This window comes from Oryctolagus cuniculus, chromosome 4, assembly GCF_964237555.1.
Source record: "Oryctolagus cuniculus chromosome 4, mOryCun1.1, whole genome shotgun sequence".
NCBI lineage: Eukaryota > Metazoa > Chordata > Mammalia > Lagomorpha > Leporidae > Oryctolagus > Oryctolagus cuniculus.
In genome coordinates, this window is record NC_091435.1 from 145,530,932 (window position 1) to 145,558,716 (window position 27,785).

General features: G+C 41.3%; 1 protein-coding gene across 3 annotated transcripts in view; it reads right to left on the bottom strand.

The window, feature by feature from the left end:
• PPP2R3A (protein phosphatase 2 regulatory subunit B''alpha) overlaps nt 1–27,785 on the bottom strand; it is a 210,135-nt gene that overhangs the window by 109,912 nt on the left and 72,438 nt on the right. For all 3 annotated transcript variants that reach the window (XM_051818617.2, XM_051818618.2, XM_070072785.1), the window contains one exon: nt 11,808–14,217. In XM_051818617.2, coding sequence (XP_051674577.1) covers nt 11,808–13,781 — 1,974 coding nt within the window. In that variant the 5' untranslated portion in view covers nt 13,782–14,217. The remainder of the gene's footprint in view (nt 1–11,807; nt 14,218–27,785) is intronic.

Consider the following 27,785-nt stretch of genomic DNA (forward strand, 5'->3'; position numbering starts at 1 on the left):
ACAGTGGAACCTCATTTAACCATAAAACACAACAAAGTACTGGTGCATGCTATTTCATGATGAACCATGGAAGCACCATGCCATGTGAAAAAGCCTGCCACAAAAGGCCATCCATTGTATGATCCCATCTACATGAAATGCTCCAAATAGGCAGCAAATCCATCATGGTTGCCAAGAGCAGAAGAATGGGGAGTGACCACTAATGAATATGGGTTTCTTTCCAGAGTGACGAAAATGTTCTAGAATTAGATAGTGCTGATGATTCTACAACATTGTGACTACTAAAAACTAGGGGCAAATTTTATACCAGGTGAACTGTATCTCAATAAAAAAGGCTTCTTATCAGTGGCTCTAATTGGCTGAGTAGTATTACATTTTTAAAGGTAATAATTTGGAATCATATTTTGATTAAAATATTACTGTGAAAGTGGTTTTAAGAGAAGAAATTGATTATATGCTAATTGGTTGATTACTCTTAATTCTAAAATTCAATATCCCTCTCGTTAATGCTTTGTCCTGGTGTCTTCATTAACTGTTTTTTCTGCATAAGTATCTTCGACAAGTTCATGGAAAATGTGTATTATGAAACTATGCATGGATTGCAAAAGTTTTTCCACCAAAATTATCTTATCCTTTAATTCCATATTTACATTTTGAAGCTCCCTCAAATTACTGTTATTTTACACTTAAAACATGTTTTATTATTTTTATTTAGTGGGAGAGAGATTTCCTCATCCCTTGGACCACTCCCCAACTGTCAGCGATAGTTGGCGCTGGGTTAGGGCCAAAGTCAGGAGTTGGAAACATAATCCAAGTCTTCCAAATAGGTGGCAGGAACCCAACCACCTGGGCCATCACTCTTGCTAACCAGACTAATGTGGTGGGAAGCTGGAGGCATTCTGATGTAGGGGCCTCAACCACTAGGTTACATGCCTGCTCCCTCCTATTTTACTCTTAAATAATGGAACACTGGGATGGGGGAAGGAGGCCACGTAATGGTGGTTATCTATGGTTCTTTTGTTCTCAGTCTAATTCTCCAGCATTACCTTCACTGGCTGTGGCAAAATGGAAAGGCACATGTGTGATAGAGATCAAATAAGCATTTTTGTGTCTTGTTTTGATTATTTTAATAATAAGAACACATTCCATGGCTCTCAACAGGATAAATCTACAAATCTAATACTTTTGTCTTTCAGTGTTTTTTTTTTTTTTTTTTTTTTTTTGACAGGCAGAGTAGACAGTGAGAGAGAGAGACAGAGAGAAAGGTCTTCCTTTGCCATTGGTTCACCCTCCAATAGCCGCCATGGCCGGCGCACTGTGGCCGGCGCACTGCGCTGATCCGATGGCAGGAGCCAGGTGCTTCTCCTGGTTTCCCATGGGGTGCAGGGCCCAAGTACTGGGGCCATCCTCCACTGCACTCCCTGGCCACAGCAGAGAGCTGGCCTGGAAGAGGGGTAACAGGGACAGAATCCAGCGCCCCGACCGGGACTAGAACCCGGTGTGCCGGCGCCGCAAGGTGGAGGATTAGCCTAGTGAGCCGCGGCGCCGGCTTCAGTGTTTCTAATACTTAAGAGTATCTATTCTTCTAGGATTTATGGCAGTGAGAGATATTTAAGAGCTTAAAATTTTTGGGTCCCTAGAATTTCTAGTTTTCAAAGCTTTCTCAGTCTGCTTTTCTTCTCCCCTCCCTCCTTTAGGAATTATTTCAATAAGAGATTGTTCATTTATAGAGTGTAAGAATTCAGTCTGGTCTATAAATGCTAGATAGTGAAAGTTAGAAGGAATGGTGGGTCTTCATTTCATTGACATTGCTCAGTTAAATGAGTATTTGGGGGCCAGCACTGTGGCGTAGCGGGTGAGGCTGCCGCCTGCAGTGTTGGCATCCCATGTGGGCATTGGTTCTAGTCCCGGCTGCTCTACTTCCGATCCAACTCTCTGCTATGGCCTGGGAAAGCAGTAGAAGGTGGCCCGAGTGCTTGGGCCCCTGCACTCATGTGGGACACCTGGAGGAAGCTCCTGGTTCCTGGCTTCAGATCGGTGCAGCTCCAGCTGTTTCGGCTAGTTGAGGAGTGAACCAGGTGATAGAAGATCTCTCTCTCTGCCTCTCTTCTTCTCTCTCTGTAACTCTGACTTTCAAATAAATAAATAAAATAAATCTTTAAAAAAAAATTAGTGTTTGGTGGCGGCTGGTACTGTAAAATACCATGCCTCAGTGCCTTCCATGGTAGAGTGAGTATATTATTTCTCAATAATTTTGGGTGACAGCTGAATTCACAAATGTAAAAACAAGACTTAAAGGGATAGTCAAGGATCCTGGTGACAGTGAGCATAATTTGTTGTAAACTCAACAGCTGATGGAGCTATCCCTGTTGGATGACTCCTGGGCTAAGCATTTCAACTACATTTGCAAAGGGAGATCATGAGAGGGGATGACAGAAGCAGCCCTCAGATCTAGTCTAGTACCGCAGAGGAAATGGAGGACTCCAATGCAAAGGTCTGTATCAGACTCTTAGTTCTTATGAAGTGGGGAGTCTGTAATGTACAGTGTAATTGAGCTGGTGAAGTGATCAGTTTACACAGGTTGTTTTATCCAACTTCTGAAGATGGTCATATTAGAAAAAGCATATTAGGGGCTCAGGCTGACTATAAGACTGGCATCTCTTTTTCTTTTTCTTTTCTTTTTTTTTTTTGACAGGAAGAGTGGACAGTGAGAAAGAGAGAGAGAGAGAAAGGTCTTCCTTTGCCATTGGTTCACCCTCCAATGGCCGCCACGGCCGGCGCGCTGCGGCTGGCGCACCACGCTGATCCGATGGCAGGAGCCAGGTACTTCTCCTGGTCTCCCATGGGGTGCAGGGCCCAAGCACTTGGGCCATCCTCCACTGCACTCCCTGGCCACAGCAGAGAGCTGGCCTGGAAGAGGGGCAACCGGGACAGAATCCGGCGCCCCGACCGGGACTAGAACCTGGTGTGCCGGAGACTGGCATCTCTTAAGAGTATGTTTTGAAAAATTACCTTTATTGTTTTTTGTTATAAAATGTTGGTTATAAGAAAGCATTTAAGCATTACAGAAATATACAAGTAAACACCTCTGTAAAAGTGACAATTATTAACATCTTCATGTATGTACTGAGCACCCACTAAGAGCCTGCTACCTACCAGTCTAGGTTCTGGGCTGTAGCAGTGAACTAAACGTAAATAATGAGTTAACTATAAACAATCCTTACAATATCACTAAAATAAGTCTGGCTGAAGTTGGTGCTTGGAAACATGTTCAAGATAGTCCTATTCTTTAATCTTAAAATTAATAAAGCAGAAGGAGTTTAGCTTAGTAGTTGAGATGCCCATGCCCCACACTGAAGTGCCCGGCTAAGATTTTTGGCTTGGGCTCCTGACTCCAGTTTCCTACTAATGTAGACCCTGGGAAACAGTGGCAATGGTTCAAGCAATTGTGCTCCTGACACCCATACAGTAGACTTTGAATTTCTGGCTCCTGGCTTAGATTTGGTCCAGCCTGGGCCATTGCAGATATTTCGTGGGAGCTTGGTCTCTCCCTCAAATAAAAATTTTTTTTAAGAATAGACATGTTCTTTATTATTTAAGAATATTAATATTTTAATATGTATTTTTACTATTCGAGACATGCTTTCTCCTTAATTAGCTGAAATTTTATTGTTTTGCTAGACTTAATGGTTTATTTATTATTACTTTTAAAGATTTATTTATCTGAAAGGCAGAGTTACAGAGAGGCAGAGAGAGAGAATCTTCCATCTGCTGGTTCACTCCCCAGATGGCCACAGCGGCTGGAGTTGCGCCGATCCAAAGCCAGGAGCCAGGAGCTTCTTCCGGGTCTCCCACATGGGTGCAAGGGCCCCAGGACTTGGACCATTCTCTGCTGCTTTCCTAGGTGCGTTAGCAGGGAGCTGGATCGGAAGTGGAGCAGCTGGGACTCAAACCAGCACCCACATGGTGCCCCACTGCAGGCCGAGGCTTTAACCCACTGAGCCAGCACTGCCCCCCTCTCCCATTTACTTTAAATCCTTTATGCTTCATTGAAGAATCCTTCCCAAACCTTCTGTTCTTTCAATTGAGGCAAGTGGACATAGACAATTTTTTCCTGGCTTTGTATTTACTAAAATTAAAAGTAAAAACAAATAATTATTAAAGGAGGTTAGGGTTTATTATTTTAACCTGTGAATAACCATGAACACACTGTTGCCCCACAAGGCTAAAAACAGACCAAAAATAAATAATACCATCTGTTGCTGGTAACAAAACATAGAATTAAATTATCATTTGTTATGCAAATTACCAAATCAGTACAGTTTCTCAATGCTTTATTTTTTCAATTATTCGATTATTCTCCACATCAAAACATGCTCGTGATAATTCACTCATCTGCATTTAGGAAACCCGTGGGACGTCAGCCGTACTGCCCTTTCCCTCCTGCATAAGCTGTTCTCTTTTTCGTGTTCAACCCACTTTTAGCTATTCTAGAACCTATAGGATCATCTTCTGTCACATGGAAACTCTGTGAAAAAATACTTGCTAGCTAATGATAGAGATAACACAATGAGAAACTTCCTGTCCAAAGGAAGGAAAAAGAGTTTAATACAGGGATGAAAAAGAAACTGGTTTAAATGGGAAAGTCAGAGATAAATTGGGACTAAGGAGGACAGGAAAGAAAAGCTATGGTCAGAATCTACCATGAAGAATTTAGAAACTCTGTATTTACTTACCTGTATCCATTGGTAGACTGAGTATCATCAGCCATTGGTAGTTTCTGCTTTTGATATTTAATGTTCCCAAGATTTACGGTATGTTTAAAAAAAACAACACACTGAACCTTAACAAAAGTCTGCTTTGCTAATCTGTGAAGTAATATGTAGACCAGGAATCAGCAATTTTTTTTTTTTTTTGTATATGGCCAGATATTTTAGGCTTCAGAGGCTCTGTTGTAATACTCAACTTTGCAAGCAGAGTAAAATACCAGCCATAGACCCAATGTAAATGAAGAGATGTGGGGGCTGGTGCTGTGGCATAGCTGGTAAAGCCAGTGCCTGTGGCACTGGCATCCCACATGGGCACCAGTTCGAATCCAGGTGCTCCACTTCTAATCCGGCTCCCTGTTGATGTGCTTGGAAAGGAAGTGGAGAATGGCCCAAGTGTTTGGGTCCCTGCATCCATGTGGGAGGCCCAGATGAGGTTCCTAGCTCTTGGCTTTGGAGCAGCTCAGCTCTGGCAGTTGAGGCCATTTGGGGGGTAAACCAGAGGATGGAAGATCTCTGTCTCTCCCTCTCTCAACCCTACCTTTCAAATAAACAAATCTTTAAAAAAAAAAAAAAAAAAGAAGAAGAAGAGTTGTGGATTAAACCATGAATGCAGGCAACAGACTGGATTTGGCCATGGACCCTAGATTACTGATACCTAACCTAGACGAATATCCTCCTAGTATTTTCTATGCAGTTCCCTCTTCTAACACAGATTTGAATTTCATTTGTAATTGGATGACATGCACTCCTCACTCTTGGAAAATTATTCTGAAGTATTAAAAAATTAATGACATATAATACCATCAGGTCAATCAGTTTTCTTAGGGATAATAATCAATATTATGTACAAATGCTACCTATATGCCTCTTTATGTAAACCTTTTAGTTAAAATGTTTTGAATGCTTGGTAAATTTTCAGCTGTCCAAAAAGAAAAAACAGCCTTTATTTAAAATTTGCTATACTTTAAAATAACCATGCTATGGGCTTCTGCTTAAAAGCTTTTTTTGGCTTCCCACTCGCCTAGAATGAATTGTTCAGCACAGCATACAAAGTTATTAATAAACTGGCCCACTATCAATTTCTCATTATTCTACATTCATTAAGAATAGAAATATGAAAAAATAATATTGTATACAAACATCGTAAGAAATAAACACTGATTTCAGGGTAGCAGTTACTTCTGGAGAAGAGGGAAGGTACGAAGGAGAGGCACCCTAGGGATTTCAACCATATCTGAGATGATTTTTTTAAAATGATGACAGTAGAGGTGGCTATAATGCTGCTCGGGATGCCGGCCCCCCACATCAGAGCGCCTGGGATTCCTGGCTCTACTTCCTATTCCATCCCACTCCTAACATGCAACCTGGAAGTGATAGCTCAAGTCCCCACATGGGAGACCCAGAATGAGCTCTGGGTTCCTGGTTTCAAACTGGTCCATCCCTGGCTATTGTAGGAATTTGGGTAGTAAGTGAGCAGGTAAGAGACCTCTGTTTATTTCTATACCTCTGCATTTCAAATAAAAATAATTTTTAAAGGTTCTAAATTTAGGGGCAGGAATTGTGAATTATGGGGCAGCAAGTTAAGCCACTGCTTGTGCTGCTGGTGTCCTGTATCACAGCAATGGTTCAGGTCCTGGCTGCTTCACTTCTGATCCAGCTCCCTGTTAATGCCCCTGGAAAAGCCCTGGCCACCCACATGGGAGACCTGAATGGAGTTCCAGACTCCTGGCTTTTGCCTGACCCAGCTGTTCTAGCCATTTGGGAAGTGAACCAGCAGATGGAAGATGTCTTTCTCTGTCTCCCCTTCTCTCTCTTCACTCTTTTTTTTTTTTTTTTAAAGATTTATTTATTTATTTGAAAAAGTTACAGAGAGGCAGAGGCAAAGAGAGAGAGAGAGAGGGAGGGAGGGATCTTTCATCCACTGGTTCACTCCCCAAATGGCTGCAATGGCCAGAGCTGGGCTGATACGAAACCAGGAGCCAGGAGCGTCCCCTGGGTCTCCCATGTGGGTGCAGGGACCCAAGGACTTGGGCCATCTTCTATTGCTTTCCCAGCCCATAAGCAGAGAGCTGGATCAGAAGTGGAGCAGCCAGGACTTGAACCTGCACCTATATGAGATGCTGGCGCTACAGGCAGTGGTTTTACCTGCTATGCCACAGAGCTGGCCCCATCACTCTGCCTTTAAAATAAATAAATCTTTTTTTAAAAAAGTTCTAAATGATTGTGATAATGGAAATATTAAATAAATCAGGCAGACCTAAAGCAAATATGGCAAAACATTAAGATTTGACAAAGCTAAGAGGTTAATGACAAGAGTGCTTATGATTTACTGCATTTTTCTGCTTTCCTAAAACAGGAATTGGAAAACTATTTTTTTAGTATATCTTGGAACTAAAAGTGGTTTATATTTTTAAGAATTTTTTTAAAGATTTATTTATTTATTGGAAAGACAGAGTTAGAGAGAGGTAGAGACAGAGAGAGAGGTCTTCCATCCACTGGCTTACTCCCCAGATGGCCACAATGGCTGGAGCTGTGCCAATCTGAAGCCAGGAGCCGGGAGCTTTCTCCAGGTCTCCCAAGAGGGTGCAGGCACCAAGGACTTGGGCCATCTTCTACTGCTATCCCTGCTCACAGCAGAGAGCTGGATCGGAAGTGGAGCAGCGCCAGGATTAGAACCAGTGCGTATATGAGATACCGGTGCTATAGGCCAGGGCTTTAACCAGTTGCGTCACTGCGCCGGCCCCCGGTTTACATTTTTTAAAAGTTTTTTTTTTTTTTTTTTTTTTTTTTAAAGACAAAGACTATGTGACAGAGATCTTGCAACCCACAAAACCTATAATATTTCTTGCCTGTCCCTTTACAGGAAAAGTTTGCCAATTCTGACATAAAAAATCTGGTGAAAAGAAAAAAAAGAGAGGCAACTGAGTTAATGGATAATGGTCTGTCTGCTTGCATTAAGCATCTTCTTGAATTAAACACTTCACATTTCTTTTTTTTTTTAAAGACATTTATTTATTTTTTATTTGAAAGACAGAGTTACAGAGAGAGGGAGAGAGAGAGAGAGAGACAGAGAGAAAGATCTTCCATCTGCTGGTTCACTCCCCAGATGGCCTCAACGGCTGGGCCAGGCCAAAGCCAGGCCAAAGCCAGAAGCCACAAGCTTCTTAGATTTACCATGTGGGTGCAGGGGCCCAAGCACTTGGGCCATCCGCTGCTGCTTTCCAAGATACAGTAATAAGGAGCTGGATCAGAAGTGGAGCAGCTAGCACTTGAACTGGGATGCAGGCTGCAGCTTAACCCCTTATGCACAAAGCAGGCCCCCAAGCTACCTGCCTTTGTAAATTGGCTTTTCATTAATTATTTTTCCTCTTTAACAAGAAGAAATATCACAGGTTTTTATTCTGTTTGGTGATACTGGGACTTACAAGAATGGTGTGAGACCATATTTTAATGAGATCTTAGTGTCCATACTTGTCAGAAAGCCAGGAAGCTCATTTCTAGCCTGGGTGGTGCTTACACTGGAGGTGTCGCCGCGTGCTCGATCCCAAAGGCTGGGACGAAGGGGAGTGCTGCTTGCCATGTGTTCTTGGCCTCAGGTTCGCATTCTCTACTTTCTGCAGCCCATGTGCTTTTTAGAATAATTTGTCTCATTTTTTTCAGAGGAGATAATGGAGGAAGAAAGTTGAGCAAAATTCAAAATACAGTATCATATGGTAAGAGCTTCTGCTTGGGGCCAGCACTGTGGCGCAGCAGGTTAACGCCTTGGCCTGCAGTGCCGGCACCCCATATGGGCACTGGTTCTAGTTCAGGCTGTTCCACTTCCAGTCCAGCTCTCTGCTATGGCCTGGGAAAGCAGTGGAAGATGGCCCAAGTCCTTGGGCCCCTGCACCCATGTGGGAGACCTGGAGGAAGCCCCTGGCTCCTGGTTTCGGATTGGCGTAGCTCCGGCTGTTGCGGCCAACTGGGGAGTGAACCAGTGGATGGAAGACCTCTCTCTTCTCTGCCTCTCCTTCTCTCACTGTGTAACTCTGACTTTCAAATAAATAAATAAATCTTTAAAAAAAAGGAGTTTTTGGCTTAGTGATTATAAGATGTTGGAATAGTTCATTGGAGAAGACTTTTTTTTAATGGGTAGCCAGGTTATTGTGAGAAAATAGAAAAAAATCTGAAGTATTACATGTCTTAGCTCACAATAACTGGCAGCTCTTAGGATATTAATATCATTTTGAGGTAGTTATTATGTTGCTTCTTTCTTTTTAAAATATGAAGTACATCAGTATGACTTAAATACATGAAATAATTTTTTTCACTTTTGTAATTAATTCCTATAGTTTCTCCCCAGTGTTGGCTCAGTTAATTGAAGAGATCAACATTATGAATCAACACAGAGATTTCACATAAGTGCTCAGGGAATATCTACAGATATTTTTATTAAAATCCATCTAATAACCTTAAATATGAATTGTTTTAAACTTTTACACCACTGGTACTAAAAATGTGCACACAACAGAAGACACAAAACATGTCAGGTAAGAATTATTCATTTGATCACAATAAACATTTTTCCCTCTGCTCAAATGAAAAACTTAATGAGAAGACTAAAAATAACATGTAACTTTATTTATTTATTTTTAGCTCAGATTCATAACTGCCATCTCCAGTATATAATTGGCTTAAATTATTATTATTTTTTTTTTTACTTTATTTAAAAGGCAGTGGGGTAGAAAAGAGGAAGAGAGAGAGATCTCTCATCTGATGCTGGTTGACTTCCAAAATGCCCACGACAGCTGGGGCTGGGCCAGGCCAAGGCAGCAGCCAGAAACTCAATCTGCATCTCCCATGTGGATGATAGGGACCCAACTACTTGAGCCATTACCTCTTGTCTCCTAGGGTGGGCATTGGAAGCAGGGCTGAGACTCAAACCCAGGCACTCCAAAATTGGCTGAGGGCACCCCAAACTGTTTTGACCACTATGCCAAACTTATATAAAAAGGCATAAAAAAATGACAAAATACTTACGGGTCCAATACCCAGATTATAAAATAAAACAGTACTAATACTATTGAGGCCCCTGGCACAGTATTTCTCAGTTACATGTCTTTTCCTTCTCCCAGGTTTAACAATTGTTCTGAATACCATATTTGATGTATATGTGTATTTTCTCATAATTTTTGTACAAATATACCTATCTCAAAACCATATGTAGCAATATTTTACAACTTGCTTTTGTTGATTTGCCGTTATGTCTGTGATTCATACATGTTGACAGGTATAGTACATTCATGAGTTAGTGCTCATCAAATATTCTGAGTGCTTCTCTATGTTGCTCAAATTTTATTTTTTATTCATTTTCATTTGATACAAAGACAGAGAGATTCCACCTGACAACTCCCTCCCCAAATGCCTACAACAGCCAAGACTGGGCAAGGCTGAATCCAGGAACCTGGAATCTGGGTATCCCAGGTGGACAGAGGGACCCAAGTACTTGTGCCATCATCTGCTTTCACCCAGGATGTGCACTAGCAGGAAGCTGGATCTGAAGCAGAGGAGCCAGGTTTCTAATCTGATATGGTACGTGGGCATCCCAAGCAGCATCTTTAACCACTGTGCCAAACACCTTGCCCCTGTTACTCAGATTTTAAGTTGGGAGCACTAGATTACGAACAGAAGTTTGTATTGTCTGAGACAAGACAGTTAAAAACACCACCCTTTTCTTTCCCTTCCCCAGTAAACTCAAAATATACTTATGAACATTGAGAATCCATTAGCCAGGCTGGGTCTTTTTCTTTTCTTTTCTTTTTTTTTTTTTAAAGTAGTTAGCGAGGTAGCAAAATTTAATGAGGAGAAATACATCTGATAAACCAGGTGGGCATTCCAGGAAAGAACTGAGCACCCACTCTGCTTTAGACTGGTAATGAAGACAACACAGCTGACAGACCAGGCGAGCGTCTCAGTGAAGGGTTGAGAGCCCCGTCTGCAATCAGGCTGGAGATTTCACGGATGTGAGTGTGCCCCCAGTCTGGGTCCTTGAGCCAGGTGCAGTGCAGCCCCTTGCTAGCCCCTTGGTGAACTTGTAAAATAAACCAAGAATAATCTTGTTGTGTTTAAACACACATGTATACATACCAGCAGGTAACTGCCTTTCTGAGAGTACTCAAAAGCAACGCTATCAGTAAAGGGATAGATATGAAGGCTGTCACAATTACTTCTCATTCTAGATTGATACTTATTCTCACATGTTGAAGCAAATCTCATAGGCTAGTCTTTACCTTTTTGACGGTTTATTGCACTAACGATACTTTCAAGTATTTTCACAGGCTCCAGTGTGGTTTCAGGCTCCCCGACTAGATTTTAAGCTCTTTAAGCATCATGTCCCTGGGGCTGGCATTGTGGCATACTGGATTTTGCCTGCAAAGCTGGCCTCCCATATGAGTGCTTGTTCATGTCCCAGCTGCTGCACTTCTGATCCAGTTCCCTGCTGATAGCCTGGGAAGGCAGTGGAAGATGGCACAAGTACTTGGGCCCCTGCATCCATGTGGGAGACCCAGAAGAAGCTCCTGGCTCCTAGCTTTGGCCTGGTCCAGTTCTGGCTGTTGTGGACATCTGGGGAGTGAACCAGCATGTGGAAGATCTCTCTCTCTCTCTCTCTCTCTCTCTTTCTGTAACTCTACCTTTCAAATAAATTATTTTTTTAAAATCATGTCCTTTATTCTTTTGTACCGTACACTGCACCTTGTACAGGTCTACATATACATGTGGTAAGGACCTATCTTTTGGTAAACTATGAAGATTATTATTAAATGACTTTTATATAAGCATTATACTTCATAAAGTTACCTTGATCTACATTATTTTTACCATATAGAAGAGGAATATTAAGGCTAAGTAGTTTTCCTTTGGTCGCAGGACTAGGAAGAAGATGAAGGGTATGGAGACAGCAGTTGATCAGTCTTTTTAACTCTCTTTGCTTTTTACTGACTGAGCTGAAACCAACCCTAGTATAGGGAAACAGCATGAGTAGAATGTAAGATGACTCACCTTGATCACTTCGGGGGTCTGCTGAATCAACACTACTGAAGTAGTATCTTTGGCTTTATCACCAACAGCACTTCTACCGACTGACACACTGGCCGGGGAGGAACTTGTCAAGGTTTCCTGTAGAATCTGCATCATTTCCTTTTCTTGCGATAGACTTCCTCTGCTTGATTTGCACTCGACTAGTTCTTGGGCAAAGTCTTCAATGCTTTCCAGAATTCTCAGTAGGAGTGCTCTATCCTCTTCCTCTATTTTGTGTCCGTTGGTTTCAATAACCTTTGTCAGACAGGAAGGTGAGACTTTTTCTGCAGGTGAAGCGTCTTTAGATTTAGGCTCAAGATCTGCAGGGATCTGAGCAGCCATCTGACCAGGACTGTTCAGAGACTCCGAGTTTTTACCATTAGCAAGTGGCTGTCTTAAAGAGGTCTCCATCTTCTGTGAAAACGATTCCAAATCCATTAATAATTTATCTATCTCTTCCTGGCTGTTAGGGTTCACATAATCCCCCTTGTCTCCCGCTTCAACTTTAGCAACTTTTAATTTAGGGTCTTCGCCGGCTAGATGAACACCTGGCTTTTCAAATGCCTTGCCAATTTCATTTTGTGTCGAGGCAGGGCAGTTTTTAAGATGAGTACCACAGTCTGAAAATTCTGCTTTACGTTCTTTTACCTTTAACTCTTGACTGGGTCCATTCTCTGTCCTTTGTCCTTTATCTAGTGCTTTCCTTCCATCTGACTCTTCTTCAATGTAAAGAGTTTCCATTAAGTCACCAGATGCAACGTTTTCCAAAGAGTTCATGGTTAATGACGGTGACTGAAGCTGGGCAGTTTTTATTTCTAAGTTATATAAGGAATCTGTGGAGTTGTTGGGGATGGATTTTATGGTGTCCATTTTTCTAGAATTATACTTGTCATCTTGTAATTCACTAGTCTGAAACTGTCCAGAGTCAGGGGCTGAGAGCTGGACAACATCTTCATATTTAGGGGGCTGTTCAGTGCCAAATATTGGAGAGAAGGGAGTCAGCTGTAAGCTAGGCATATTACTGACCAGTTCTGTTAAATCTATAGCCTCATTGTTTCCAGACTGCATGAACTCAAACGGTAACTTTTTCAGATAGGATGCTAACCTGGTCATTACATTCATATAGACAGTTTCAGAGCTAGATATTGCATCATTACTACTTCCTTCATTGATGCCACCCCCCGACTTTTTCTTAATGCATTGTTTTATGATATCTGTGCATTTTTTCAAATCCTCAGAGCATTTCAGCAAGATGTCCAAGCACATCTTTATGTCTGTCCCAGAGGAAAAATTATCGATTTTATGTTTTTCTAAAATATGGGTAACTAGGTCTTCTTCCGAGAAGTTGTGAAGAAGCATGGAAGTCAGGTTTGTATCAAGTGAGTTTCTGTGGGACAAAGACTTTTCCTCAACTGAGGAACTTCGGAGTAAACCAAAGGACGGGGAGGTCCCATCGCTGTTGTAATGACCACAGAGCAGGTCAAAATCAACTGACCTCCTATTAAATGAGTCAGACTTGACTTTCCTTCCTTTTTTATAAGCTGCATGGTTAGAGTTTTTGAGTTTTTCAAGGGAAAATTCCTTTATTTTCCCACTTGCAAAACTGATTGCTTCTCCTGCAATGTCCTTTAAGTTACAGGAATTCTGAAACGCAGATCCTCTCCTGACCCTGGGCATGCCTGTGAAGGTCTGATGGGTATAGTCACCTTCAGCTGCGGAAAGCCCATTCTCGTGGGGTAGAAACACAGAGTTCAGATCCACATCTTTGAAATGAGACACCGGGATGTGCAAGAGATCCGCGCAAACGCTGTGATGAACCACAATGCAGTCAACTCCATGTGAGAAGGTGTGGCATGTTCCAGTGCAATAATGTATAGCTTGCTCAAAACGCCGGTCTATTAGCACACTGCTATAGTGGTTCACAGTACTAACCACAAGTCTGTAAGTTGCTGCCATAATATCAAATCCACTTAGTAGTGGGGCTTCAGACTTTTCAGAACTTATTTCAATTCAAATTTTCTAAATGACACTTCGCTGAAAATATATGTAGTGACAATGTTCAGTGGTTTCTTTGCAAACGACTTCTCTCACAAAGGGAAATCATCTAAATTTGAGGTTCAGTAACTATCAGTATACAGTAGTTGCTGCATGTGTGCTTGTCTAATTATTAGCAAATCTAATAATTTAACAACTGTGCTTTTAAATTTTGTTTAGTAATATGATACTACAGGACTATTTTTATGAGAGAGTATCCTTTTAGTTCTTCCATTCTGTAACATGGAAATTTGTCATGAATTTACTGTCATAAATCTTAGCTGGTAGCACAGAAGCATTGTGATAACTGAGTCCTCCAATGGTTTAAATGATCCATCTTTCTGTAAACAAGAGACACCTATAATAAAGAAGAAAATAATTAAAAAGCAACATGATTTTTAATATTGGAACTTTTAAGTTCTTCTTTCTTGCAGCTAACCAGTAAGTCTTATGCTCTGCCATATCATGATTGCTGATATTCAGTACATGCTTTACTTCGTCACAGCCCCACTAGTTGCTACCTTGAGCAGTTATTACCTCAACTCTGCCTGCTGCAACCACCTTCCGGGTGACATTATTTATCCCAGTCTCCTTGCCACCTACACAGCACTAAGAAGCTTCGATTCAGGCAGCTTCCTCCTCCCCCACGTTTGAGAATTCACACCACTGATCTCCGTCATGGATCAGGGCAGCTCTGCCTCTTTTGGCTCACTTTCAAGCCCTTCAACGTCTGTTTGCATCCACCTGTAATGGTACCTTGTACTACTCCCAGGCACCAACCTTTTGCTTACATCAGCAGTCTTCTCAAAGACTCCAAACACATAGCGTTTTCTGGATCCTGACACTTCTTTTATATTTTGCAATCATTTTCCTATTGCCTTCTCTTTTCTTACCAAGAGAAAGTTGTTCTGGTTACTTCTCTTGGTCCTGTCCTCCCCACTTCATCGAGTGGACAGAATTCAATCATTCCCAAACTTTATTTTTTTATAGACAGCTTTTATTTAATAAATATAAATTTCATCGGCACAACTTTTGGAATATAGTGGTTCTTCCCCCCATACTTTCCCTCCCACCCTGAAACCATCCCACCTCCTACTCCCTCTCCCATCCTATTCTTCATTAAGATTTATTTTTAATTATCTTTATATACAGAAGATCAACTCTGCACTAAGTAAAGATTTCAACAGTTAAGCTTTTTAAAACATGGTTTTAAAAACATGTTACAGTTGCCTTCCAAAAATATTCTATCAATATATTCATTTGGTCAACAAACATTGAATGCTGACTTACGTGCCAGGCATTTTCTAAGTGCGAGGGATACAGCAGAGAATAAAATAAAGTCTCTGTCTTTATGAAGCAGACATATGGAAAAATGACATGGAAGCAAGCATATGACTTACCTGATAAGATATGTGTGCAATAGAAAAAAATAAGATTTTAGAAAGGATGGTGGGGCAGGGTTGGTGGGGGGTAGGTTGCTGTTTTATAATGAGAAGTCAGGGAAAATCTCACTGATATCTGAAGAGACCTGAAAGGGAGCAGGCCAAGGAAGTACTATGAGATAAATCATCTTTACGACAGCTAGAGACTGATGAAAGGGAGAGGGACAGAAACAGAAAGAATGAGAGAGCTCCTCCACTTGCTGGTTTATTTCTCAAATGATTGCACCAGAAGAAAACTGGCGGGGCTAGAGCTGGGAGCTCAATCCAAGTCTACCATGTGGGGTGGCAGAAACCACAGGTGCCTGAAGGGTACGCCTCAGTAGTAAGTTAGAGTTAGGAACCTGAACCAGGCTTCAATCCCAGGTACCCCATTATTAGCTGTGGGCATCTTAACTGTGAGGCTAAACATTCACCCTGGAAAGCTGGGATTTTTAAATCACGGAGTACTCTACAGACCATTATGATGAAACTGGCTTTAACTCTTGAGTGAGCTAGCAAACACTGAAGGCTACTGACTAATATTTTAATTTGGAAACTTTGGCTACTGTGTTCAAAAACTCTGGAGAACCAGGACAAGAAGTAGGGAAACAAGCTAGGAGTTATTATAATGAGCCAGGCACGAAGGCTAGGGAGTTTGTACCAGGATATGAACAGCAGAGATGCTATATATATATTTAGAAGGCACAGTCCACATGATTTTCTGGAGGACAGAATATGCAATACTACTGCATCAAGGACAGTGTAATGAGGCAATGATGGAAGGACAGGAGAGTATCATTTCATGGCACCATCACTAGCACTGGTGCTTTAACAATAACAATCTTGGGGCTGGCGCTGTGGTGAAGCCATTGCCTTCAGTGCCAGTATCCCATATGGGTGCTGGTTTGAGTCCCGGCTGCTCCTCTTCTGATCCAGCTCTCTGCTATGGCCTGAGAAAGCAGTAGAGGATGGCCCAAGACCTTGGGCCCCTGCACTTGCATGGGAGACCCGGAGGAGGCTCCTGGCTTCAGATCGGCACATTCCACTGTCACGGCAAACTGGGGAGTGAACCAGAGAATGTAAGACCTCTCTCTCTCTCATGCCTCTGCCTCTCTCTAACTCTGCCCTTCAAATAAATAAATCTTAAACAACAACAACAACAACAACAACAATCTTTACTCATTTAAGAATGAGAAACACTACTTGTTTTTGTATTTCATTTCTTTGATCCTTAAAAAGCCTATTTTGCTGAATTAGTTTATTTTTTTCTTTGGTAAATTGGCTATTCTTATGTTTTGTCCATTTAGGCATTCGGGACTTTTGGTTAGAGTATACTTTCTGCTTCTTTGGATCCAGTGATGGCTGTTTTTGTGCCAATTCTATCCTACAGTAATTATTGTTGTCTTATTTAAGTTTCACTATCTGACAGTACTTCCCATATCCCTAATTACAATTTTCTTACCCTCTAAATGCTCCGTGATGGTCGTCCAGATGAATTATTGAATTGTCAGTTTCAGAAAGATCTTACTGGAATTTGATTACAATTGCAACCAGCTTATGAATTATTTTGGATGAACACTGACATATTATTCAGATTTTCTACCCAGGAAGATATAAATCTTAGTTTTAATATTCTTATCCTTCAATGTCTTTTTTTTTTTTTTCTTTTTAAAGATTTATTTGAAAGGAGAGTTACAAGGGCTGGTGCTGTGGCATAGCAGGTTAAGCCTCTGCCTGCAGCACTGGCATCCCATATGGGTGCCAGTTCGAGTCCCGGCTTCTCTACTTCCTATCCAGCTCTCTGCTAACAGCCTGGGAAAGCAATGGAAGATGGCTCAAGTGCTTGGGGCCCTGGGTCCACGTGGGAGACTCAGAAGAAGCTCCTGGCTCCTGATTGGTCCAGCTCTGGCCATAATAGCAATTTGGGGAATAAACCAGCAGATGGAAGATCTCTCTCTGTCTCTCTCTCAAATAAATAAATAAATGTTTAAAAAGAAAAGAGAGAGACAGAAAGAAAGAGAGAGAATTTTTCATCTGTTGGTTCACTCCCCAAATGGCCGCAGCGGTGGCTAGGGCTGGGCGAGGCAGAAACTTCACCTGGGTGTCCCACAAGGGGTGGCTGGGGCCTAAGCACTTGGGCCGTCTTCCACTGCCTTCCCAAACGCATTAGCAGGGAGCTGGATTGGAACAGCCAGGACTTGAACTGTACTCCTATAAGATGCTGGCATCTCAGGCAGTGGCTTAACCAACCTGCTGTGCCACAGTGCCTGCCCCTCCCTCAGTGTCTTACTTTGATTACCACATGAGTGGACTTTTTTTCCTCTGAAATCTAAGAAACTAGAAAGAAGTATTTCTTTAAGCCTGGACATAGCTCAAACAACTGACTAACCTGAAGGGAATTAAAAGAAGGTTTCCATGTGATACTGGAATTTGAAATAGTCAAATTAAAAAGAACAGTGACTAAAGTCAGACCTGGACTGTCCAATAAAACTTCCTGTGAAGATGGAAATATTCTTTATCTGCACTATCTATTGTGGCTGCTATTACTCACATGAGGTTTTATAGAGCACTTTAAACCTGACTAGTGCAACTGAAGAACTGTATTTTAATTTCAAAAAACTTTCACTTTAAACTCACACAGAAGTTGCAAAAATAGTACAGTGAATTTTTGCAAATTATTCCTCCAATTTTTCCCAGTAATAACATCCAATATCACTACACTGTAATTATAAAACCAGAAAACTGACATTAGTATTATTTATTTATTTATTTTTCTCTATCTCTTTTTTTTTTTTCTTAATTTGACAGGTAGAGTAATAGACAGAGAGACAGACAGAAAGGTCTTCCTTCCCTTGGTTCACTCCCCAAATGGCCGCTATGGCCGGTGCTGTGCAAACCAAAGCCAGGAGCCAGGTGCCTCCTCCTGGTCTCCCATGCGGGTGCAGGGGCCTAAGCACTTGGGCCATCCTCTACTGCCCTCCCGGGCCACAGCAGAGAGCTGGACTGGAAGAGGAGCAACCTGGACTAGAACCTGGTGCCCATATGGGATGCCAGCACCACAGGCGGAAGATTAACCAAGTGAGCCATGGCACCAGCCCCCTGACATTAGTATTATTAAGTACAGACATTATTTGACTTTCATCAGTTCTACATACACCCCCTCCTTCCTTCCTAACTACCACCACAATCAGGATACAGAACTGTCCCATTGATCTACCCACCCTACCCCAAAACATCTCACATACTACCCTTTTGTAGTCCCTCCCTTGCCCCAGATGTCTCCATCACTAAAATTTTGCCCTTTTAAAAATGTTTTATGTATGTAATCATATGAAGGCACTTCAAGGTTTGTGGAATTTGGAATTAAAGTTTATTTTGATGTACAAAATTTTGAAATCCCTAAGTAAGTTTTAAATCATATGCATTTTTCAATGAAGTTTTTGATGAGCCCTTGTATTGTATGAGATCAGCTTCTGCCACTTAACAATGTTTTTGGACATTTATTCACCTTTCTGCATGAATCAATACTCATCCCTTTTTATTGCTCAGAGTGTTCCATTTTATGGACACATCACTGTTTATTTACCCACACTCCACTTATTAAAGTGGCTTTAACTTACATTTTCCTAATGACTAATGATGTTGAACATCTTCCCATGTGCTGACTGACTAGCACCATATCTTCTTCGGAGAAGTGTCTACCGAAATCTTCTGCCCATTGCAACTAGTTTTAATTCACATAGCCAAATGAACCTAGTGGCTACCATCTTAGTGCAGAATAACTGGAAATTTAAAAGATGGAAAAAAAAAGAAGATATGGCAAAAATGAAGGTTCGTAGGTTTTAAGAATTAACTTGTCATGAATCATCACTGAGAAATCATACTGAGAAAGAAAGCAGATGGAGGAAAGACTTAAAGAACACAATATATTTATGCTTGAAATGACAGGAACAACAGAAAGCCAAACCTCAAGGGGTGGTGGCACTATCAATGAGAAGTTTACAGCCTAAAATATAAGTTTGTTTTTTTTTTAAAAAAAGATTATTTATTTATTTATTTGAGAGATAAAGTTACAGACAGAGAGAGGGGATAGACAGAGAGAAAGGTCTTCTATCCACGGGTTCACTTCCCAGATGGCCACAACGGCTGGAACTGTGCCTATCCGAAGCCAGGAGCTTCTTCTGGGTCTCCCATGTGGGTGCAGGGACCCAAGCACTTGGGCCATCCTCTGCTGCTTTCCTAGGTCATGGCAGAGAGCTGAATTGGAAATGGAACAGCTGGTACACGAACTGGAGCCCATATGGGATTCTGATGCTACAAGTGGATGCTCAGCCCATATGCCACAGTGCCAGCCCTAAAATGTAAGTTTTTTAAAAACTGCCAAATTAAGTGGTAGTTACTTCATTGGTACATAGTCTAGACTAGTAAGTGTTAAGTTTGGCCTTTTTATTCAGACTAGAATTCAACTGATGCCCAGTTGTCCAAATGGAATCCTCAATAGGGAGTGTAAACCATACAACCTCACTCAGAACCACAACACTATCTTGAATCTACATAAAAAGCACCCTGCATGGGTTTGAACCCCAACTCTGCCACTTATAACTGTGGAGCCCCATATGGGCAAATTAATTTTTTCCAGCCTGTTCTAGCCACAAAATGGAGAGAATAGGAATATTCATCTCATGAGGAGTAAGTCAAATGTTTACAACTATGTGTAGAATGCAGGAAATACACAGTAATTGTTACTGCTCTAATCCATCCATCAAACATTTTCTACTCTGGAACAGACCCCAAGAGACAGAATGATGCTGAATAATCAATCCATATTGATGGTCCTCAGGGTGCTATTTAAGGAGGGCAATGACAGAGGTGAGCACAGCAGATAAGCATGGCTAAGCTGCTCTTTTCTCCATTTTTGGTTCCATATTTAATACATGTTCTTTTCAGAAAAGTTAGCACTCAAAAGTAAAAACTATTCTAATTACCCATATCTCCATTCAGAAATAACTACTATTAATATTTTATGGATAGATTCTCAAGACTCTTTTTTAATTTAAATTATACAAGTTTCATATATACAGATTTAGGAACAAAGTGGAGCTTCCCCTCCTCCCACCCACCTTCCAACTCCCTCCCCCCCTTGGATTCCCATTCTTAATTTTTATGATGATCTATCAGCAGTATACTCAGTGACCTTATAGTTAAACCTACTCTAAGTAGAGGAGTTCAACAAATAGTATGAAGAGAAAGAAAACAAAACAAAATCAAATAAAACTAAACAAAAGATTGTCCCTCAAAAGAAGAGTGAGAACTTAAAAATGTATACTTCTGGGGCTGGTATGTGGCTTAGCGGGTAAAGCCTCTGTCTGCCTCTGGCACTGGCATCCCGTATGGGTGACAGTTTGAGTCCTGGCTGCTCCACTTCTGATCCAGCTCCCTGCTAACACACCTGGGAAAGCAGAGAGGATGGCCCAAGTTCTTGGGCCTCTACACCCATGGGGGAGACCTGGAAGGAGCTCCTGGTTTTGGAATGTGTCCAGTTCTGGTCGCTGTGGCTATATGCGGAGTGAACCAGTGGACATAGGATCTCCGTCTCTGCCTCTCTCCAATAAATAAATGTCTTTTAAAAAAAAATGCATACTTTCTTTTGACAAAACTTTAACCACAGCTCATGTATGTACTTCCAGGTCAAAACAAATCTTGATAATTTTAATAGACACATAATATTTTTTTAAAGATTTATTTTATTTATTTTGAAAGACAGTTACAGAGAGAGGCAGAGACAGAGAGACAATCTTCCATCTGCTGGTTCACTCCCCAATGAACTCCCCATTGCAATGGCCGGAGCTGCGCCAATCCAAAGCCAGGAGCCAGGAGCTTCTTCCAGGTCTCCCATGTGGGTGCAGGGGCCCAAGGACCTGGGCCATCTTCTACTGCTATACCAGGCCACAGCAGAGAGCTGGATCAGAACAGGAGCAGCTGGGACTAGAACCGGCACCCAAATGGGATGCTGGCTCCTCAGGCCAGGGCTTTAACCCGCTGCGCCACAGCACCAGCCCCGACACATAATATTTTATAATATGAATAAACTCATTTAGCCATCTTGTATTGCTGAACATTCTAGTTATTTATTTTTAAATAAAATAATCCATGATAAACATTGCTATGCATATACTTCACATTGTTGTTCAGTTACTTTCTTACAATATATTCCAAGTAGCAGAATGCCAAGGCAAAATCAGTTACACCAAGGAAGTGAAAGATCTCTACAACAAAAATTACAAAACATTAAAGAAAGATATATAAGATGACACAATAAAATGGAAAAATCTTCCATGTTCATGGATTGGAAGAATTAATATCATCAAAATGTCCATACTATCAAAAGCAATTTATAGATTCAATCTGATCTCAATCAAAATACCAATGATATTCTTCTCAGATCTAGAAAAAAATGAAGCTAAAATTTATATGGAAACAAAAGAGACCCTCAATAGCTAAAGCAATCTTATACAACAAAAATAAAGCTGAGGCATCACAATACTAGACTTCAAGACATGACAGGGTAGCTACAATCAAGATAGCCTGGCACTGGCACAAAAAGAGACATGTAGACCAATGGAATAGAATAGAAAACCCCAGAAATTAATCCACACATCTACAACCAACTAATCTTTGAAAATGAGATAAAATCAATCCCTGGAGAAAAGACAGTCTCTTCTACAAATGGTGCTGGGAAAACTGGATCTCCACATGTGGAAGTATGTAAAAAGACCTCTACCTTATACTTTATACAAAAATCAACTCAAAATGGATCAAGAACTTAAATCTGCGACCTGATACTATCAAATCAGTAGAAGAGAACACTGAGGAAACTTTGCAAGACATTGGAATAGGCAAAGACTTCTTGGAAAAAACCCCAGAAGTGCAGGCAATCAAAACAAAAATAGACAAATGGGCTTACATCAAGCTGAAAAGCTTCTGCAGTGCAAAAGAAACACTCAACAGAGTGAAGAAGCAACCAACAGCCTGGGAGAAAATATTTGCAAACCATGAACTGATAAAGGATTAATATCCAGAATCTATAAAGAGTTCAAGAAACTCAACAACAACATAACAAACAATCTAGCTAACAATGGGCAAGGGCTTGAACAGGCATTTTTCAAGAGGAAATTCATATGGCCAATGAACACATGAAAAAATGCTCAGGATCACCAGCCATCAGAGAAATGCAAATCTAAACCACAATGAGGTCTCACCTCACCCCAGTTAGAATGACTCTCATATAGATATCAACAAACAATAAATGCTGGTGAGGATATGGGGAAAAAGGTACTCTAATACACTGTTAGTGAGAATACAAATTAGTACAGCCATTGTAGAAGACAGTGAAGAGATACCTCAGAAAGCTGAAAATAGATGTACCATATGACCCAGCAATCCCACTCCTGGGAATTTACTCAAAAGAAGTGAAATCAGTATATGCAAGAGGCATCAGTACCCCATGTTTATTGCAGCTCAATTTACAATAAAAGCTAAGATATGGAATCAACCCAGATGCCCATCAACTGATGAGTACATGAAGAAATTATGGTACATACACACTATGGAATGCTACTCAGCCATAAAAAAATGAACTCCTGTCTTTTGTAACAAAATAGATACAACTGGAAATGATTATACTTAGTGAAATAAGCCATTCCCAAAAAGACAAATACCAAATGTCTTCCCTGATCTGTGGTAACTAATAGAGTACCAAAAATGTAACAAATAAGAGTGAAACTGACATTTTGAAATTTGATGACCGTTTGCAAGCTGTTGTCTCTACTGCTAGGGAATTGTATTTTTTTTCTTCTTATATTTATTGATATTGAACTCTTAGCATAGGGTTAATTTTATGAGTATAAAGTAAACTGAAAGTAGATCATTATAAACCTTAAGAGAGGGAAATAGAAAAGAGGAGGAAGGGTGGGAACAAGTACAGGAGGGAAGGTAGGGTGAGGAGTATCACTACATTCCTAAACCTCTATATATGAAATACATGAAATCTGTTCACCTTAAATAAAAAAATTAAAAAGGCAAAGAATCCCCCCACCAAAAGAAATTTAAAAAGGCAATAAATAAATAAGTAAAATAAATCATGATAAACACTTATTTTTTTTAAAGATTTATTTATTTATTTATTTATTTGAGAGGCAGAGAGGCCAGTGCTGTGGCATAGAAGGTTAAACCTCCACCTGCAGTGCCGACAGCCCATATGGGTACTGGTTTGAGTCTTGGCTGCTCCACTTCCAGTCCAGCTCCCTGCTAAAATGTATGGAAAAAGCATCAGAGGGTGGCCCAAGTGCTTGGGTGCACCTGTACCCATGTGGGAGACCCAGAGGAAGCTCCTGGCTCCTGGCTTTGGTTTGGCCTAGCACAGGCTGTTGCAGCCATTTAAGGAGTGAACCAGTGGGTGGAAGATTCTCTCTCCCCTTCTCTCTCTGTATCTATGCCTTTCATATAAATAAATAAATCTTTAAAAAAGAGAGAGAGAGAGGCAGAGTTACAGACAGACAGAGGGAAGGACAGAGAAAGAGGTCATCCATCTGCTGGTTCATTCCCCAGATGGCTACAACAGCTGGAGCTGGGCCACTCCAAAGCCAGGAGCTTCTTCTGGGTCTCTCATATGGGTTCAGGGGCCCAAGCACTGGGCTATGTTCCACTACTTTCCTAGGCTATTAGCAGAGAGCTGGATTGGAAGAGGAGCTGCCAGGACATGAACATGAGCCCAAATAGGATGCTGGCGCCACAGGTGGAGGCTTAACTTAAGCCACAGTGCTGGCCCCAGTGACAAATACTTCTATGCATATACTTTACACTGTTCCTCAGTTCCTTTCTTACAATATATTTCATGTAGCAGAATGCCAAGGCAAAATCAGTTTGCATATACACATACACTTTTTGGATTCTTAAAAGGCCAATCTCTGTTCCAGAAAAATGACAAATTTATGCTTCTGATATTAGTATAGGAGAATGCCTGTTTCCCTGTGTTCTCCTGGAATACTGGCCCAAGTACTTGGGCCCTGCACCCCATGGGAGACCAGGAGAAGTACCTGGCTCCTGCCATCGGATCAGCGCGGTGCGCAGGCTGCAGCGCGCTGGCCGCGGCGGCCATCGGAGTGTGAACCAACGGCAAAGGAAGACCTTTCTCTCTGTCTCTCTCTCTCACTGTCCACTCTGCCTGTAAAAAAAATAATAAAAAAAAAATAAAAAATAAAAAGATTTTGCTAATTTGATAGTTGAAAAAAATAGGAATACATATTTTAATCTGAATTTCATTCATTACTGATGAACCTGAAGATCTTTTCATTTATTGATAATCATTACGTTACTGTTCATTTCTGAAGCCTGTCTTCATGTTTTTTATCCATTTTAAGAGCAAGCATCTAAATCAGACCTAAGAGTAAGTGCATTTCCAGAATAAAAGAATACACATATATGGGTATAGCTTGAAGGATCGACAAGAGTTAGACAAGAAGGAAGGGGGAATACTTCAGGCAGAGGGCAACATGCACGTGAAGGCACAGAGGCACGACTTGGCACAGTGAGTGCAGCAGTGTTGTAGGTCCAGCGGGTCCAGACGGGAGTGGGTGGAAAAGCAAGAGGGAAAGAGAACAGAGAGCAGCAGAATGATACCACCCTGCCCTATATGCCAGACTAAGGAGTCTGAACTTTACCGTGAAAGCTATGGGGCAAACAATGACTTCAGGCTGGGGAGTAACATGGGGAAGATTATTTATGGAAGCTGAGTGGAGGTTAGACAGACAGGGAGCAGACTGGAGGCACGGAAAACCATGAGGAGGATACTATTATAATCCATTCAAGAAGTGATGAAAATCTAAACCAAGGAGGTGGCAGAAGTAACGGAGAGGAGGCCACTGATGAGAAAGCCAGGCAGGAAGAATCCACAAGCAGGAGAAGGGGAAAATGAGAGAAAGGACTCCTGGGTTTGTGGCTTGGCATTGGGAAACTAACACTGGCTACTCCCAAGACAGACATTTTGTTTCTGTTTTATGAGGGGGTTGTGTTGTTTGAGGATAATCCATGTACCATCTGAATGGTGAAGACTGGATGAGATAGGAATGTAAAAACCCGGAGGTCAGCAGGCACCTTTGGGCTGGATGTGCAGTTCTGAGAAGTCACGCCAGAGGGCATCAAGTGAGGAGAGCCCCAGCTGGAGGACACAGCTGGGGCTTGCTGACATTCCTGGGTTAGACTGAGGGGTAGACTTTTTACAGGGACTTTAAAAAGGGAGAGATAAAAAGGTGACATGGAAACCGGAGACAGCAGTGTCACAGAGGCTGAAGGAGGGACTTTCACAACAGAGGTTATTGGTATTAGATGCTGCTAAGAGGTCAAGAAAAAACAGAAATTACCCACTGGATTAAGTTTCTGGGAACCTCAGCAAGTGCAGTTTCAGGGACTTAGCTTCAAGAAGTGGTGCAGGAAGACTAGACATTCCAGTTGTTTCTTCTGTCAAGGAGAGGTGAGCTATAAAACGGTGGCCAGAAGAGAATAGACTATGGCTTATTATTTTGTTATCTCTTGCTTAAAGGATGGGAGATATGTGATTTTGTGTATATGTTGAAGAGAAAAATTGAGTAAGAAGCTCTATAGAAGCAGGATCTGGTAGCCAAAGCCCTGGCGAAGGATCAGCCTCAGAGGAAGGTGTACATCTTTCCCATTGATACAGGAAGAAAGAAACCAAGGGGATACGTTTATAGATGGGGTAGGAGGAAATTAAGGGAGTTTTCTCCCTATGACAACTTCACTTTTTCTCAATGAAACTGAAGGTAAAACTATCAAAGTTTTGGGCGAAAGAAAAGGTATTTGGGGACTGGGAAGAGAACGAAGATTTGAAATAGGTACCAGGAAAAAATAATGAGGAAATTGACCAGGAAGAAGCAAAACTAAAGATGATTTTTTAAAAAGATTTATTTATTTATTTTAAAGTAAGAGAAAGAGAAGAGGGGGATAATCTTTCATCTGCTGGTTCCCTCCCCAGATAGCTGCAATGGCCAAGGCTGGGCCAGGCTGAAGCCACGAGTCAGGAGCTTCTTCCAGGTCTCTTATATGGGTGAACAAAATACTTGGGCCATCTTCTGCTGCTTTTCCCAGACTGGATCTGGAAGTGGTGAAGTCGGGATTCAAACAAACAGTGCCCATATGGGATGCTGGCATTGCAGGAGGCGGCCACAATGCCGGCTCCAAGATGATTTTCAATGACTCAGCATGATTGATGTGGGAACAGAGATGGCTGGACTGATCCAGTGTCTCATGGAGGCCAGAACACAAAAAGAACAGTGTAAGAGATTCCAGAGTGTGATAAGAATGCTTAGCCTAGGAGAAGTATGAGGTAATATAAGTCCATTGATTAAATGAGGTAGAATAGGAGGAGCAAAGAGAAAAGTTTTTGACAGTTTACTAAAAGATTTTTTGACTCTAACTATGAGATTAGTCAATCAATATTTCATGTGTATGTGTGGAGACATCATTACATCATCTGAGAGGTAGAATGTCTATTTTTCCTTTAGGCTTCTTTTAAAAGCATACAAAGATAAAACTCCCCCCTGCTAACATTAAGCACAATAAATGCAACAAGAAAACTTCCAAGTGGAACAAAGCACATTCTAAATAGTAGTATTTTAAAAAGTAAAGTTTGATTGCAAATATTTTATAAAAAAGAGCACCCTTCACATAATAACAGGGACAACAAGAAACCACTTGGTGCTAGATTCACATTAAATTACAATATTTTTCAATTCTAAAATATAATTTTTGACATTTTAATATCACTGAAATGAGATACATCTGATAGTGTGGAGCAGCACTGTGATATGGTTGTCATTGACTGACACTTCCTAGTAAGAGCAAGAAACTATCACCATAAAGAATATATAGGAAGACTCAGCAAGAAAAACCCCCAAAAAACCTAAAGACAGTAGCAAAGTATTCTTTTAAGAAATACTACAAGGCTCGGGGCCATAAAGCAGTAGGTTAATCCTCTGACTGCGGCGCCGGCATCCCATGTGGGTGCTGGTTCTAGTCCTGGCTGCTCCTCTTCCAGTCTAGCTCTCTGCTATGGCTTGGGAAAGCGGTGGAAGATGGCCCAAGTCCTTGGGCCCCTGCACCCACATGAGAGACCGGAAGGAAGCTCCTGGCTCCTGGCTTTGGATCAGCGCAGCTCCAGCTGTTGCGCATTTGGGGAGTGAACCAGTGGAAGGAGGACCTCTCTCTCTGTCTCTCCCTCTCACTATCTGTAGCTCTACCTCTCAAATAAATAAATAAAATCTTTTAAAAAAATACTGCACCACCCATAAATGATATTGCAGAGTGGGATATGAACAAAGATGGCTCTAAATTGTAATTTGATTTTAAATTGTCAGAATCTGAATTGAAGACATTCTAGGAATATCTTAATGAATTATTTCTCCTTATTTTATCTATATATGTTTAAGAATGA